General features: G+C 35.8%; 1 protein-coding gene across 1 annotated transcript in view; it reads right to left on the bottom strand.

Moving 5' to 3' along the window:
• Positions 1-5484, bottom strand: part of FTO (fat mass and obesity associated) — a 70260-nt gene extending 64776 nt beyond the window's left edge. The window contains exons 1-2 of the mRNA XM_009320848.1: positions 5476-5484; positions 4253-4330 (exon numbers count right to left, since the gene is read on the bottom strand). Of these exons, the coding sequence (XP_009319123.1) occupies positions 4253-4330; positions 5476-5484 (87 nt within the window). The remainder of the gene's footprint in view (positions 1-4252; positions 4331-5475) is intronic.
• Between the last annotated feature and the right edge of the window lie 10796 nt (positions 5485-16280).

Here is a 16280-nt window from a genome sequence, read left to right as displayed (position 1 = left end):
TACTGAAGGTCTTGTGGGGGAAAAAAGGTAAACTGAAATCAGAAGGCATTAGGCAATGGGGCAAGAGCACATGGATGCACAAAACTGATCTATCAAAACTTTTACCAATGTAATAGCTTACGTTCAAAGTGCTTTTAAAAAACAAATAAAAGCCACCGGCACAAAGGCATCACACTGACCTACAATCCATCTGTGGGCTCCTTCTGGTACAACTCAAAACCACTTTACTAGTACTATCTACTTAAAAGTCAGATTTGAACCTGCCTTTCAGGAAATTAATTTTAAAATCCAGAAAAGATGCCTTTAAAAAATACAAACCAGGTAGTTAGTCAGTATGCACACTTTCTACTGCATGAAAACAGTTAGACTTTTGCATCATAACATATTGTTATCCTGCAACACTGAAGAGGTAGCTTTATAGGATCATTTGTTTCTACTAAAAAGGGGAGTATAAAAGGAAGTCTATTTTAAAAATAATGATTACACATAATAAATTGTAGTTTATTATTTTTACACGTGAATTTTTACAGTGAAGTAACTCCCTTTCTTCATACATTTTTATGGTTTCCAAAAACTAGCTTCCTAGAGAGAGGAAAAAAACCCGTAACAGTCTCTATAGACAATAATTTCCGACAATTGTATTTACACGCTATACTTTAAATACCAAAGCTTGAAAATAGTTCCAGATATCTATTTGAAGGTCCCTCTACAATCCCCAGCACAGAACACTGGATCCCAGCTTTCACTAAAAGAACTGAATATAAACTCGATAAACGCAATTTGCCTGAGCTTGCCAAAAGCCTGAAACGATTCCTTCAGAGGTCCTGAACTGTCCCCTTTGTTTCAATCAGTGTTTTATATCTGTAGCCTTTGAACAGTGAAAAAATCCTTATAAAGAATAACTACTGAAATCAGTAACTGCAAATTTTAAGGATTTACAGCTATAGGCTACAGTCAGATGTGTGGGTATAGGTTGATGGGAATCTAAGTATTCTTTCACAATCATACTTAATAATGACAGAACATTATACGTTGTGACATAAATATTATTACTGCATGATTTGTTTCATTATGCAAATGATAGGTATTAAAAGAAACAGCACTAACAGTTCTATAGCAGTATCCCAGTATTTCTTTAAATAATTCTGTATATTGGACATACTCAGGTCAGATTAACCCATTACTACATTACATATGCTATTATGGCATATTTAAAAAGTCTTTATTACTACATCTTTTTAAACCATTTAATATACTGAATTTCTGACATGAATCGCACACATGAAATTCCCAACAATTATTACAAACAGAAGAAGGGAAATAACAATACGATGTAAAGCAACTAAATGCCTGAAAACATGCACTAGAAAGGAAGCACACAGATTTTAAAGGTCACAACATTATATTCCCCTCCTGAACCGCAGAGGTAACGTCTTCCACATTTCATTGCCAGTCAAGTCAGAGGCATGTTACTTTTGGGTTGTATTTTAAGATTACATGCTTAAGAACTATTCTATCATTAAGTTTTGCACAGTATACTTAGGATTCTACCTTAAAAAACCCCACACTGATATCTCAGAAGAAATCAGGAAGTGGAAACACATTTCCGACACATCACATGAAAACAGTTTGGTCGTCTTTAATCCAACCAGTCATTGTGCTATGTCCTACATAAGGAAAGCATTAAGGGATCAGAACACAGGGTGAATGCTGGGTTCACACCGGACACCTTGTTGTTTTGGGGGGATGGGGAAGGGGGAGTAATCATGTACTCCGTGTTGTAACTCTGACAGCAAGTATTAAAGGTCAATTCACTGTTCACTCTGAAAGCAGTAGGTACATTACTGGCAACTACAGGACAAAAAAAAAAGCACATCTGATGCTCAATTCTTCGTATGAATATTACACACGTGATTTTAAATACACACATGCTTTCACTTCTAATGGTGGTACTCAACACAGAGAATCACCCTACAGGATGACTCAAGTGATAGAATAAAGTTAGAAATCAGCAATAAGGACCCCTGATAAGCAAACTGCCACTTAAACCATGAAATGATAGTTTGTACTTCAGATGTTTGTGAATTGCCTCGTTAACAGACTTTTTCTTATTCATGATTGGCTTTAAACATTACCTTGTTTCAGCCTATGGTCTGGGGCCCATTTCTAAATCTTCATCAGGCAAGACACATTGAAAGAGGATGTCAGTGAAGTTTTGCTTGTGATGGAATTTCTTAGTTTTGTTCAGACCGTGCATTTTCATATCTGACAGGACACTATGTTTTTTTACTTGTGTCCTACCCAACCTTTCCAACACATTCAAAGAATGCTACTGTATAAGGAGTGGATCCTTAAAGGAATAAGGCAGGTCTATCCAGGAAAGACAGACTATAAAACTAAACTTTATGTGATATTATATTTTGCCAGTTATCTTTTCCCTCCATCTGTAGTACATTTAAGCATCGTGGAACTTGCAATATCTACACCTGTGACTAAAGTAACATGTCAAGACCACCATAAGAATTTAAAAGGCGCCTGTGATGCTTATGTTTCTTACATATACTTAAAAATACCTAGTGTGCACACAAACACTACACAAAAAGTATAATTATATATGATGCAAAAAGAATGTATCTAAACTCTATTAAGGCTTGAACAGGTCTGATTTTGCTGCTTATCTTGTTCCCATTGTCTTCTATGTTTATGGGTTACTGATACTGGGCAAATGAGATGCCACTTGGGCAGCCTTGGCTCCATCTTCTCTTTTCACATCAGCTCCATGAGACTGTGGATTTACAAGACAGAAGAAAGAAAAAGATGCTGGGCATAGTAGCTCTTGGCAGCAACAGATGTAAAAGAAGAGAACAAACAGGAGGGGATGTAACATAACTAGGAAGGAGAAAACAGTAAGCTGCCCAAGTCTTAAAAGGGGGAAGAGCTTCTTCTTGAACATTAGTTTAAGACTGAAAAGAATGTGTTTGGGGTTGTTTTGGTTTGGTTTTTTTAAAGTAGAAAAAAAATACCATTCTGTTAAGCTCTTCTACATTTTTCCTTGCCCTTACCCACAGAAATACTTTTATGGTTAACAGCAAGTTATGTGTTTTCATATTATTATCCTTACAGCTGTTGAAGATCCCAATCAAGACCTTACTTCCACTATGTCAGCACTGTAAGAATACAGAGAAAACCATGCTTTCCCTAAGCATCCTACAACACAAATGAACGAGAAAGGTGAGGGAAGTATACAGACTGCTCAATATCACAATTGTAATTCCGTGGCAAAACTGGAGTTTGACTTCATGCTTCTGAGCCGCAGTCCAGTACCTGACCCATAAATGCATCTTTCCTTTTCTATAGTGTGGTGTGTGCTAAACTTTTCTTGGCCTTGGAATCCTGCAAAAGAGAAATTAATCCTCGCAAGGAAAAAGTCAGACCTGTTTTTATGCTACCATATACATCTTTGAGCCATATGTCAATACAAGAAAGGTGACATGCCTGTAATGTAAGCATGCTTGCTGTAGCTGTTCAAACTACTAGATTCTTTCTTATGCTTTTCATCTTACCATGTTCCGATTTGATCTGATTGAACCTACAATTCTTGCCATATGTTTTGTAGCTGACCTAGAAAGATCCAGGATAGATGCAGAATATTCTATTAATTTCATGATACTCTTCCATACACTCATTTGGTTTACTACTCATGTGGCTACTGGGCCTGTTTTTACTTTTATTTGGTTTCATTTGAGGCATGCATTCCAGTTTCCACAGTTCGTTTTGTAAACAATGTCTTAAGAGTTACTTATTGTTTGCAAGTAGAATTAAGCCAAAAAATTTCAAATTTCTATGTTAATATTTTCCCTATTTTGCCAAACCTGAGCTATAAAAATAGTTCTCTTCACAGTTCAGAAAAAAAAAGAAAAAAAAAGAAAAAAAAACTTAAAAGAAAGGTGACGTGTATTTTATTTTAACAAAGCATAAGAAACTGTGATTCATTGTTACATGTGTTACCTGGTATTCAGGTACTGATACTCAGGGCAAAATCCTAAAAATAAATGAAGTTCACAAAGTTTTCGTTCTTGAATATCCCAATTCTAGAGGTCTTATTTTGCATCACCTGAAAGTACATTATCAGCCATCAGGATACCTTTTTCATATCAGATTTCACAGTGTCTCTTTAAAGAAAATTTATTTGTTGTTCAGTGCAAACAGCCATTTTAGTTTAAAACAAGTACAGTTAAAAGAAATACATTACCAATTGATGGAAATCAGCATCGGCTGGTGTCACATACGGAAGTCTATTATCTCCCAGTTCTTCAAGAAGCTTTTTTTTCTGTTTTAGAGGGGTAAAATTGAAACAGAAAATCAGACTAAAAACCAAGATAAAAACAACCAAGTATAAAACTAGTTGTATTAAAAAGACACAAAGGTGCAGTTATTTCTCTTACTACCTTCAATTCTGGAAAATTAAATGAGGAAAAATGGATACAAAAAAATCAGTGGAGCTTTGCCACTTACAAAGCAGTAATTCAGGTTAGGTAGTTTTAGAGCACGGTAATATTTTTCTCCTAAATTCTTTTTTAGATAATCAGCCCTTGTTACACTGATGAAAATCCATCTTGGCCTAATGTTCTTCAGAACTATGCCTACTTTGTACCTTGCTACTAATTTCTTAGTTCTTTTTCATTTTATTTTCTACTTCAATTTGTGGATCCAATGGGTACAAAGCTCATATTCCATTAAATGGCTCGATAATATACTTTATTAAAACAATGAGCCTCAATGTTGGGTGTACTCTGAAATGTTTCCTGAAATGGGTGTATGAAGGAAAAAGAAAACTTCATCTACTGCACACCAGAGCCCCTACAACCTCACAATATTTAAAACGCGATACTCAAGACCTGCCATTCCAGCAGACAGTCACAAATCTGGTTTGATGTTGGGAGTGTGCTAAGAACCAGCTCACTGAAGAGCAGGTTTTCTGTCCCCCTTGTTCTCTTAACTCCCTTTTTACTTCTGTTTTAGACTGAAAGTATCCCCACCAATGTTTAGTCAACACGACCACTGAGAAATTGCTAAGATAAAAACCTGATTTTCCCCAAACTGCATTTTCCAGGTTTTTATTAATAAAAATAGATTTTTTTTTAATGCATTATACAATTAATTGTGCAGCTAAAGATTTAGAAAGTGCAAGAGAAGCTTGAAACATGCCATCAGATTTTTGGAATCAAACAATCCCAATCCATGACAAGTCCATCCACATTTATTTACCCACAGTCTAATTCAACACTAACTCAACATAAGTACACATTAACAACAGTGTAAAAATTGTTACAGTGGAAGTATTGGCCTAGAAAGTTAATACACTGTTTCCTTTATTTCTTCGTTCTTTTAGCTTGCAAGGATGGTTTCTTTACAAACTTTGATCATTAACAAATATTTACTAATAAAAATGTAACTCAAAGATCATAAAACTACATCCGTCATAATGCTTGAATATTTCAGATAACAGGAATCAAATTCTCATTTTTATTACAGTACTTTCAACTACATAAACACTATCACAAGAAATAATTATTGCAGCTTGCTCAATACTTTTATGTTGTAAGAGCAAGACCAGATGGAAATGGAATACAGTTTTTAAAAGAATTATAAGAGTGTACTACAAAGGAAAACACAGAATAAGTTAAAAAAGGGTATCACTAACACTTTTGTAAAACCAAGTTATATGGGAACAAGTACGTATTTCATCACCTAGATGTCACTGCAAATTGATTATTCCATAGACAAGAGAATTAATTGTTAAAAAAACCATTTTTTTTCCTTGTAAATTCCTCTTTTCATAATCTCTTTGGGTTGCATATACAGGTCAAAACAGATCTTCCCTATTCTGGCAATCCTATTTAAAAAATGAAGAAAGAAATATTACATGTAGTAACTAACTCCTGGCTTATAGCAAACAAGGAAAGCTGAACTATGAAGAGTGTTACTGCGTATTTTATTCTGTGACAATGAATTTCATTTATTCAAATTTAAGCATCAAAGATGATGACAGAAGCTTAAAATCATGAGGAAGTGTAGAAGATTTTAAGGTTCATAGCTAACAGATCAGTCAAACCAAAATAAAAGCAGGTAGCTCTCACTTACTCATCTCCACACTCACACTCTGCTGATGACCAACTCTTAACTAGATGGAGAAGAGCAGCACTGAAATTTACAAACCAGCAATGTAATTTCTCTAGTCTCTAGTTTTCTTTGGGGACAGGTTGTTGGTATGGTGACACGAAGTCATTGGTGAAACCGAGCATAATGTAAATTCAGAGTAAGTTCGCAAAAAATGACATGCTAATTTGCTGCATATTCTAAAACAATAACACTTCTCTGTTACAAAAAGCTTGCGACAATTTTATTACATGAAGTCACTGAAAACATTAGATTGGCTCTGTTACCTGTAAGGTAAACCATATTAAACTGCAGGGGAAAAAAAAAAGTTTCAACATGGACTCATATCTGTGGGAAAAAAAGAGCTGGGAAGAAGAGAGATTCTTGACAATTTCTTTGTCAAGTACCAGCCTCTTGGCAAAAAGCACACAACATTAAAATGCACTCTTGTGTATAGGCAGTACTAGTTCACATTTGATTGTCAGATCTGGCTAAGTGCCGCTCTTCAGCTTGATGTACAGACTAATACACACAGCTGGGTGGTATAACACGCTGCTCATCTCTTATGCAAGAAGCTGTCACACAGATGTCAAAAACATCAAGCTACTCACAAATACCTCAAAAAGGTAAAAAAAGAGAAAAACTGAAGATCTGGCTATACCAGCTGGCTGATGTGTAACTCGAAGCACTGTTACATAAGCATTGCTTATAGGCGCTTCCAACACATAAACCCCTAAATAAAAAAAAAAATTAAAAAATTGCCTTTAGTTGAAGGTATCAGGCATCTTAAAAAGCATTTTTCTAAATCTGATTTTTACATTTTAAAAATTATTAACAGTGTAACAGCTTATTCAGGTACCAGTTCTTAAATTCTTACACTTTAAAAACCAATGTGATTTTTATATATACATTAGTGATGCCAATACGTGAAAGACAATCTTATTGCACCATCCCTACAATGTCATCATGCACTGTGCACTGCTCAAGAAACCTTGTTAAGCGTTGTACTTGGGCCTTCAGAAAGGAGACAATCTCTGCAAATATCTTATTTTGCAGGCTGGTGCAAGTGTTAATGGATCTATTATATCTGACTCTGATAACTGGAATGAATACCAGAAGCTCTAATGCCCACTTTTAGAGTGTGCGATGAACTTCCTGCAGACATTAACAATCTCTGTTCATTTATTAGTAATAAACAGTTTTATTAACGAGATGGTTGGTTGTAAAATTCAGCAAGAGGAATAGTAGTAATTGGAATCTCTCAATCACTATACATATCCTTTTTATTTATTTTTTTTTTCTAAGTGTCTTCATGGCAATAGAAGTAACGCATCGTATGTTACACAGCAGAAGTAATAGAAACACAGCTAATATACATCAAAGTCACAGGCCAAAATGCAGTTATGTTAAACACACATGGTTTGTTATTTTCAAATTAAGTGGTATAAGAGAAAGATGGGACTTGATGACATTTTCTGGCCAAGAAGCATGACAGTGTAAAAATTTTTGCAGCTGACATACTTCCCTGCAGGGTGTCAATACCATTCTCAAAAGGTTTCATTTCTCTCTTAATTGTAAGACAAAAGTTCAATATCTAGGCTGTAAAGGCTTGTGAAGGCCTTAGTGTTTCAAACATAGAATTCCCACTTAGTTTCATCATCAAACAAGTCAGAAGACAATAGTAATTTTCCAATCAAGATCATTGTCTTGGCTGAAACAACATATTATAAAAACTAATTTTATTGAAATCACATTGAAATATTATTGAAATTAGTTCTGAGAACAAATTTATGGCTGCAATGTGACAACAATTTCTAACACATAATAACACTGAAAACATTAAGAAGCAAAAGTTTGGGTTTTTCCCCCTGTACTTAGCATAAAACGCACCGAAGAATTTATTGCAGAAATAGCATTTGTTCACACAAGGAGACTTCAGTCAATGCAAGTAGTATTCACCTCTAAAAAGAGAACCTGGTTTGCTGCCCTGCATTCCTCCTGAATTCGGGGAAAATGTCAGCTTCACTACACCAAGTAATCTCTCTGGACCTAGACCAGCATCCCATACGGGTGTAAAAAGTCAGTCACACAAGTCCAAGACATAGACAGATACAACAGTGCCTATGAAACATTTAAGGATGTTAGTTTTTAGGTATACAAGAACTCACTCTGAGCAGTTAAAATATATACTTTATTCAAACTAGTAGAGTGCCAAAAACCATGACTGTTACTCACTATTCCGTAAAAGCCCATCTCATTATTCCCTAAAAAAGATTTTTTTCAAAAAAGACTGTATTTTGAAACTTCTAACAGGCACATTCCCAACCTCTGAGGGAATGCAATCAACCTTTTTTTCAGCCACCGATTACTTACTTTCACCTTACAATCAGCATTATGCAGAATGAAGCAAAAGATGAATCATGCTATGGAAAAGATACATCAAAGAAGACAATTCAAACAAAAACTTATTATCTCACTGTTGCATTTAACTTCCTATTTTACCAATCCTTAGATATTTATTATTTACAAATATTTCATATACACATCACACTAGAGAACAACCATTTTTAATACTCTGCAGATAGCTGAGAACTAGCTGGACTCTTCAATCTACCTTTCAGGCAAGCTGGTGCAAGCTGATGCTTGCCTGATGCAGAGAAAACAGCACAACCAGTAAAATAACTCTACGTACTCATATACACTCTTCCCTGCAAAATAATTGAATTTTCTGATTCCCTACCTGACTCATGTTACAGTGACCTAAAGTCCCACCTAATGTTCCCTTAATTTCATCAGGTCAATGATTTTTTTTTTTTTTTAAAATAAACCAAAGATTGAAAATGCGCCTCATTTTTATTCCCCTCTACCCCCAGCAATCTTACAGGAAAGAGAGGTAAAAGAAAGCTGAACATTTTATTTAGGCTGAATTTTACCTATCTCAAGTCTAGATCTGACAAATAATCTTATTGGGGCTAAAGGAGGGAATATTATACTGCTAGAGGTGAGAGTGCAAAAGGAAGGCCTAGTAGCTTTGAAACATCGCCTCCACTCACAGCCTACAAAAGCCCTTCTACCTTAAATCCTTTCATTAGAAGTTCTTAGAACATTGGCCCATTTTTTCATCCTAAAAAGTTTTGCTAACTGCCTGCTGCGGTATTTATACTTTTGAGAATACTGACTCGGGACCAGAACTAGTAAAACACTTAAGTTTTTTTGTTTTCAATGCAATCCAATGTGCTTGCAGAAATTTCTGGGGCAGCTCCCAAAAAAATGACCTCTATTCGAAGCATAAGAAAGTATCATCTCCATCTCCAACAGTTTTTCCCAATATAGTCTTTTGTTTCCCAAAAGGTTATCAGGTTTAGCAAGGCACTCTGAGAATGCATATTGTCATGAAAGAAAGATCTGACTCACAAGTTCAGATCCTTGGTTCAGAAACCTTTGGTTTTCAAAAAATCCCTCCTTTCTATTAGCTTTGTCCCCACATAAGAATGTACATTAGGGCCTGTGCTTCTCTTTCATCCTTTTTTTTTTTTTTAATCAACTATAATAAAATGTGGATTTCTTTCAAGTCATGCATGAAGAAAAGGGATAGTGCTCTGAAGTAAGAGCTCAACGGCTTTATAAAAAGAGGAAGATTAAATACTTTATATAGTAAATACCAGGACCCCATCTAGAAAAAAGCCACCACTTTACAGGAACTTCCACAACCTTACCTCCTAACATTCTTTCACATGTTTTTAAAAAATAAAGAATTAAAAAAAACAACCCACACCAAATTTGGGATAGTTTCTGGCAGGAATGTGATTTTGAAGTTGACACTTGTTTAAACTACAAGGCTTTCCAAGTGTTAGCTATTAAAACTTCATAGCAACCAAGATCATTCAAGTGGCTCACTAAAACCAGTTATGTCAGAAATGAACCTAGAGTAATAAAAAATACATTCTGAATGCACTATTACAGCTTTTATTTCTCCATTATCACATATATTAGATTTCAGAATTTTTTTTTCTTCAATTTATTTCTGTAAACTCCACTCATTAAAAGGTCTTAAGGGACCGGCCAATTTTACAGCACCGTTTACTCACATGAAGAAGTTATAGTTCCAGGTTACCCTTCATTACACTCAAGTCTTACCAAAAGCCCTGTCTGTGCTACATTCTTTCTATAATCCAGCCTGTCAAAAATACTGGCAGACATATGACCATACTGTACCACGCTTTGCATACTACAGCTCCCCCCCTCATAATACTATATGCCAAAAACATTTTCATATTAAGGACAAAAGCTTGCATCATTATTATTCTATAGAAACTCATATTAAAATTATCTATGACTAACAATATTTAATAGCCCATAAATCCATTTCCTAACTATATACAATAAAGTATGCTGGTTATTTAATATAACCACTGTGCACCTTGCTCTCCCACTGAACAAACCAGCCCAGTTACAGAAGTAGTAGGATGCAGTTCAAGTGAGCTGGTCATGAAAAAAATTACATAACAAACAGTCTACTGTAATGCAAAGACCTCAGGTCTAACACCAGTATTTGTAACTGAGCAGCTGTCTAAAAGACTGTTTGATATTCTTTCCTGCAAACGTACTGTTTGGCTTTGCTTACTAATTTCAACCTCTCTTACCCTTTCTCATAAATCAACAGGCCTGGACTTTGGTTCACACACACACGCAGCCCAGTCATGCATATGCACAACATACCTGACAGATGTAACTGAACTAAGAGTTAATTTATGCATTGAAGCAGCTTAGCAATGTGTGAAAAATGTCTTTGCCACCAGTATCCCCTCTCTCCCCACCTTGACGTGTTAAGGGCCCATTAATTGTTGTTTTAACCTACAGGAACATTGTTCCTTTGGCCAGTGGCTGTTAATGGAACAGAACCGGCAATTTTCTTACCCAGCTGAGTGTAGATTTGTCACACATGGATTAGCACTTTAAGTAATCACAATATAAATTTGAAACGATAAATTGTTCAAACACAGCCACTTTTTGCTGACGAAACGCACCTAAGCCTCCTCAGTAGAAGTCAATGAACTTCTACCATCACTGCAAGCATCTTGACATCATCATCCATTTCTTGTTCCCTCTATCATTTGTGCATCCTCTTCCAGCAGATACCAGTTGGTAAATGGATCAGCTGTATTAGGTGAGAAGTACGAACATTCACACTTTGTTTGAAATAATGACCAAATTTCAAACAGATCTCCAGTTCTTCAGTTTTCTTCTTATACATATGGACACAAGCACATACATGCCACCTAAGAAAATGTTTGAAACAGTGGATACTTTTAGATCAACATGTTTGTGAATCACAAGGAATAGACACTAGGCCATTTCTGCATGCCATTCTTTGCGTAGTTTCACTGAAAAATAGCCAATAGTTGCTGAGAAACTAGATTTCTTAATCAAGCAGATCTTAACCAGCTCACCTCCAAAGAATCAGCAGACAGAAACCTTAGTGACTGTCACCAGTAATTGATTCTGCATGATGTAGCAATTATACCCCTATATACCCAGTTCCAAGAAACCAAGTGGATTTGACCAGTTGTGAAATACTAAGCACCAATCCTTAACAGAGAAAACATTCAATAAAGATTAAAAACAGAAAAAATAAATCTATAGATTATAACAAGGGTTAATGTTGAAACAAGGATACATGTGGCATGCTGTCTGTAGACCTAACGACACTAAGAACTTACTGATATTGCCTAATTTCTACTGAAGTCTATTACCAGAACGTAGGGCACCGGAGCTGTGTAGCCTCAGGACCTGCATGCTATATAAACGGGAAATATACTGCCATGGTGCTGTTTCTCCTTGAATGGACCAAGGAAACAGAAAGAACCATTAAGAATCACCACAACATTTTGGGAAGCATTGCACATCTGCAATGTGGAATTGTACAACCTTCACTGAGGTATAATATCTCATTAGTGTAGCAAAGTAGGAGCAAACATGCTGACTAACAACCAGAGAATGAATCGAGGACCTCCAGAATGAAAACCAAGGGCTGACACAGCTTGAGACGTGGATTCAGAACCTTTGCGACAGGCTTATAACTTCTGTAGGTGTAGACAGACAAATTTCAAACACACACACGAGCAGGTCACACTAATACAGTTTTCCAGAACCACCAGCAAGATCAAAGATGCAATTAATTTTCTTGCATCTTTTCATCATTTCCAGAAAATACTGAGCCTTGCAGGATTTCTGGTCTATATATATTTTGATAGCTAATGGTAGAAGTATCCACTGTGTGATAAAGACACTTAAAAATAGGGGGGAGGGGGGGATTTTTAATGTTAAAACAGCACCCAGAAGAAACAGCACTCAAAAGTAAAGTGAAAATAAAATGGATACTTGAAAAAAAAAAAAAACAAGCCACCAGATTTTTCCTTAAATACTTAAGTTTAGCATCAAGCGTGGTTTCCAAAGTCCCCTTGATAACACTGCTGAAGACAGTGTTAATGTAGAAAGAGCGGGTGCTAAGTGCAAATGCTTGTGCCATGCAATTGGCTACAAGGAAGATCAATAAGGAGCTAGAGCATTAAATTTCATATACTGTAACTGTCATGCCCATTACATAGTATTTGAACACCTTCATAGGCCATTACAAAATTGTTGACTCTTGATATTTTTTTACAGAGCTAAATTATTTTCCAGGGTTTTTATTAGCACAATAAGCACTATAAAAGTATAAAAGCACTTACAAACTTCGTGAAATTTGAAGACCTTTACAGCCTTCCGAGACATCATACTTGATTATTTAACTGTATTCTTCACTCCGGAATGAAGAGACAGGAAGATGGTTGAAAGCCTTAAAGATAAAAGGAAATGTATTCCAGGAAGACTTTTCTTTTGTGTTAGTCACATTTCTCCAGATACAGAGCCCATGTATTTTAAAGGAGGTATTTACAAGATAATTCTTGAGAGTATATGCCACAATTAACAAAATCACTGCAGACAGAATACAGAGAAGGAAGGGGTATACTAGGTCCCCTGAGGTTCAGCTGCAGAAGCAGCACCCTGCTTCCTGCCTCTGCTCTTCGATCTTCGTGATTTGTCCTTTTCAAGGACATGATAAATACAGATTTTCCTTCAAACATTTCTCATACTAGAGGAGCCTTAGAGCAGAAGCTTCGTGCAATTCCCCCTCCTCTCCGCAAAACAATTTAAAGGCAACCATCACTGATTTATCATCATGGTTACAACAAATTTGGTGTCATACAAATTGTCAACGTATTTCCAAAACAGCACAACCACTGAGATGTTATTTTTGAAGCAACACAGGAGCACAGTGTTAATACAGTTGCATCATTTTTTACAAATTATTTTCAAGGACATAAAAATTACGTATCACATTACGTACATAAGTTTAACACACGTATCAAAATTTGTACAAGAATATTCAGTGGCAAAAAGTGCAATTTGTAACATTTTATACATTTCTAAGAGTAACCTGGGTAATAAATGCACAGACATTGCTTTGTATTTATAACAACTTTTTGTTATAATAATAATAAATAATAATATAATAATTATTATAATTTCCTAATTTTGCAGAAACTACACCATTGGTCAAATGAGGAAAACAACACTTTACTTTTTCACTTAGAAAACCTATAAACTGCAGTTGTTGCCTCAACTTCATAAGATGACAGCTATTAATGAAACACTGTTGAATTGTGGCATATAAGTTCAAGAAGGATATTGCTATATGGGGTTTGCTGAAAGAAGAGGGGGGGGGTTTGTAACAAAAATTATTTAAAGAAAAAAACCCTCATAGTGAACAATGCAAACATAGTGAACAATTCAAACTTAGTTAATTTTGTTTAGTTTGAAGGCTTTGTTTTGTTCACAGCCTCTGGAATAAGCCACATGGGGAACAGAAAGCTAACACTTAACATTTAAGTTGGCAGACAACGATTAGCAAAATTCAGGGTCTGAAAGAAGGTTAGGCAAGTTCAGACCAGAAACAGGGAGCACAATTTAAAAGAAAGGATAATTAACCATTGGAGCAGATCACCACTGAGAGAGATGAATTCTCCCTCATGGGAATTCTTTTTTATATCAAGTTTGGATGTTTTTCTAAATGACACGTTTTAGTTCAGTGGTTCCCAAACTGTTTAGACCAGCAGACTGCAATGAATCATCCATATTTTCCTTAGGAAGTTCTGCACATACAGCCTAACCAAATAAACTGGAGGCAGTAGAGCCACACTGACTGAAAGTTTGATGCATCTTATTCCTCAGTTTGGTTTTGGTTCATCACTTTACCAGTCACCAGTGGTCAGTGAATCAGGAGACCCTGGTCTACTTCTGTAAGAATATATTTTACTGAAGTCCTAAAGCTGTTGTTAGAAATTCTCTTCTGCCTCACAATTCATACAAACTTAGACAAGAGTTTGTCGGGATCTGTATTTCATAGTACTTGGAACATTTACAGTACTATCATAAGGTTAAAGAACTACAGCTAAAGGAAGGACTACTCAATTTTCTTTCACATTTTATTCTTAAACTGACTTTGCATAATTTAAAGAATAAGCTTAGGGTATACTAAGAGGTAAAATACAAGAAAGCACTGATCTGCTATGAAAGAATTAGATCTGTTAAGCCATTTGCTTTGTGCCAAACCAAGGCAAATTTCATAATGCAAATCAACATTTTGCTTAAGAATACATTTGTTGAGCAAACTTAAGAACTGTTACTTTTTCAAATAATGCTGTTTTAATAAAGCCATACTAGCTCTTGCAAAGGCTAATACTTAATTTCCAGTTTTCATTTTTATTACTTGCATATACAGACCTTATTTCTTGTTAACTTTTTTCCTCACTTGCAATGATCAGGTGTAATTTTGCAGAGCAGCACTACTCAACTAAATGGACATGCGCAAAAATTATTTCTTAAGTCTTCTGTGTACACTTGTTCAGGAAAACTTTTGCCTGTCTTTCTCCCCATATACTTACATTCCTAACTGGTCTGAGAGTCTAGAAAGTCCTGCTGTTATCACTGTCTGTACTTTGTGAATGTGAACTAGTACAGTAGTGACAAGTCTTTTTAAAAATCATCTCCTCCCTTCTCCATGCTCTTCTCAAATACAGGCTGGATTTCTGAAGGTGAGAGAGGCTGGCAGAGAAAGGACCACTCCAGATTTCACCACAGCTGTCCTTTGTCCTATTTGCTCCCTTCTGCTGAAGAAAAAAAAAAAGTCCTAGACTTACACTACTGCAGATTCCTACTGCCAAATTTAATAACCAAACAATTCCTACGAAGAGTACTAACTCATTCTGGATGGTTTGGATTCGTTCTCTAAACAAAGGAAGAAGAGAGGCAGCCATACTGATCCGTAGCAGATACTAAAGCTGTACCAGGCTGATAGGAAAATACAGACATGTTTAATCAACTGTGTGGTAACAGTCAAAATTGAACCCATGAAATGACCCAATAAAGAGAAAGCACCAAATAGTCTCTAACTGTATTTTTAAGTAAATATTTGTATATGTGTTATATAAGAACATCATCAAAAAGCCCACAGGTAAATTAGTACAAGGGAAGGAACAGGGATGGTGAGGAGAGGTAAAAACCCTTTATAAAAAGAGATACGTACACACAAAAAAATCCTAATGTGGAAGTACAACTTGACAAAGAGAAGGATTGTTCTGAACTATCATAAAATAGTTTTTAAAGTGACGCAGGCAAGTCTCTGTCCAAATGAAAATATTGCAGACACCTTAAAATTCTAAACTCTCTTGCTTCCTTAGAGCATATGTCAAAGACAAGAATAAATAAATTTCATTTCCCTCAGAACGTCTAGAAGAACTTGAGTCAACCATTTTATGATTTGATACAGTGGTTTTATATGTTGGGGTACTCCCAACCTGAAATTCAAAAATCTAGGCCACCCTTTTTGACACATAGTATGCATGTCTGTGTTAAACCCATCTGAGTGACAGCAGCTCAGATGCATTAATAAGGGAGGCTGAGGGCAAGGAACTGACATTAAGAGAAAGCTGCCAGAGCCACCTTTGTTCTTATTTGCTGGCTTAACATGCTGTATTACTTCCCCTTCTACAATGGAATTGCTTCAGCGGTAACTAGAA

Source organism: Pygoscelis adeliae, unplaced genomic scaffold, assembly GCF_000699105.1.
Source record: "Pygoscelis adeliae isolate BGI_AS28 unplaced genomic scaffold, ASM69910v1 Scaffold63, whole genome shotgun sequence".
In the NCBI taxonomy this organism is placed as follows: domain Eukaryota; kingdom Metazoa; phylum Chordata; class Aves; order Sphenisciformes; family Spheniscidae; genus Pygoscelis; species Pygoscelis adeliae.
This window is presented reverse-complemented; position numbering and strand designations above follow the sequence as displayed.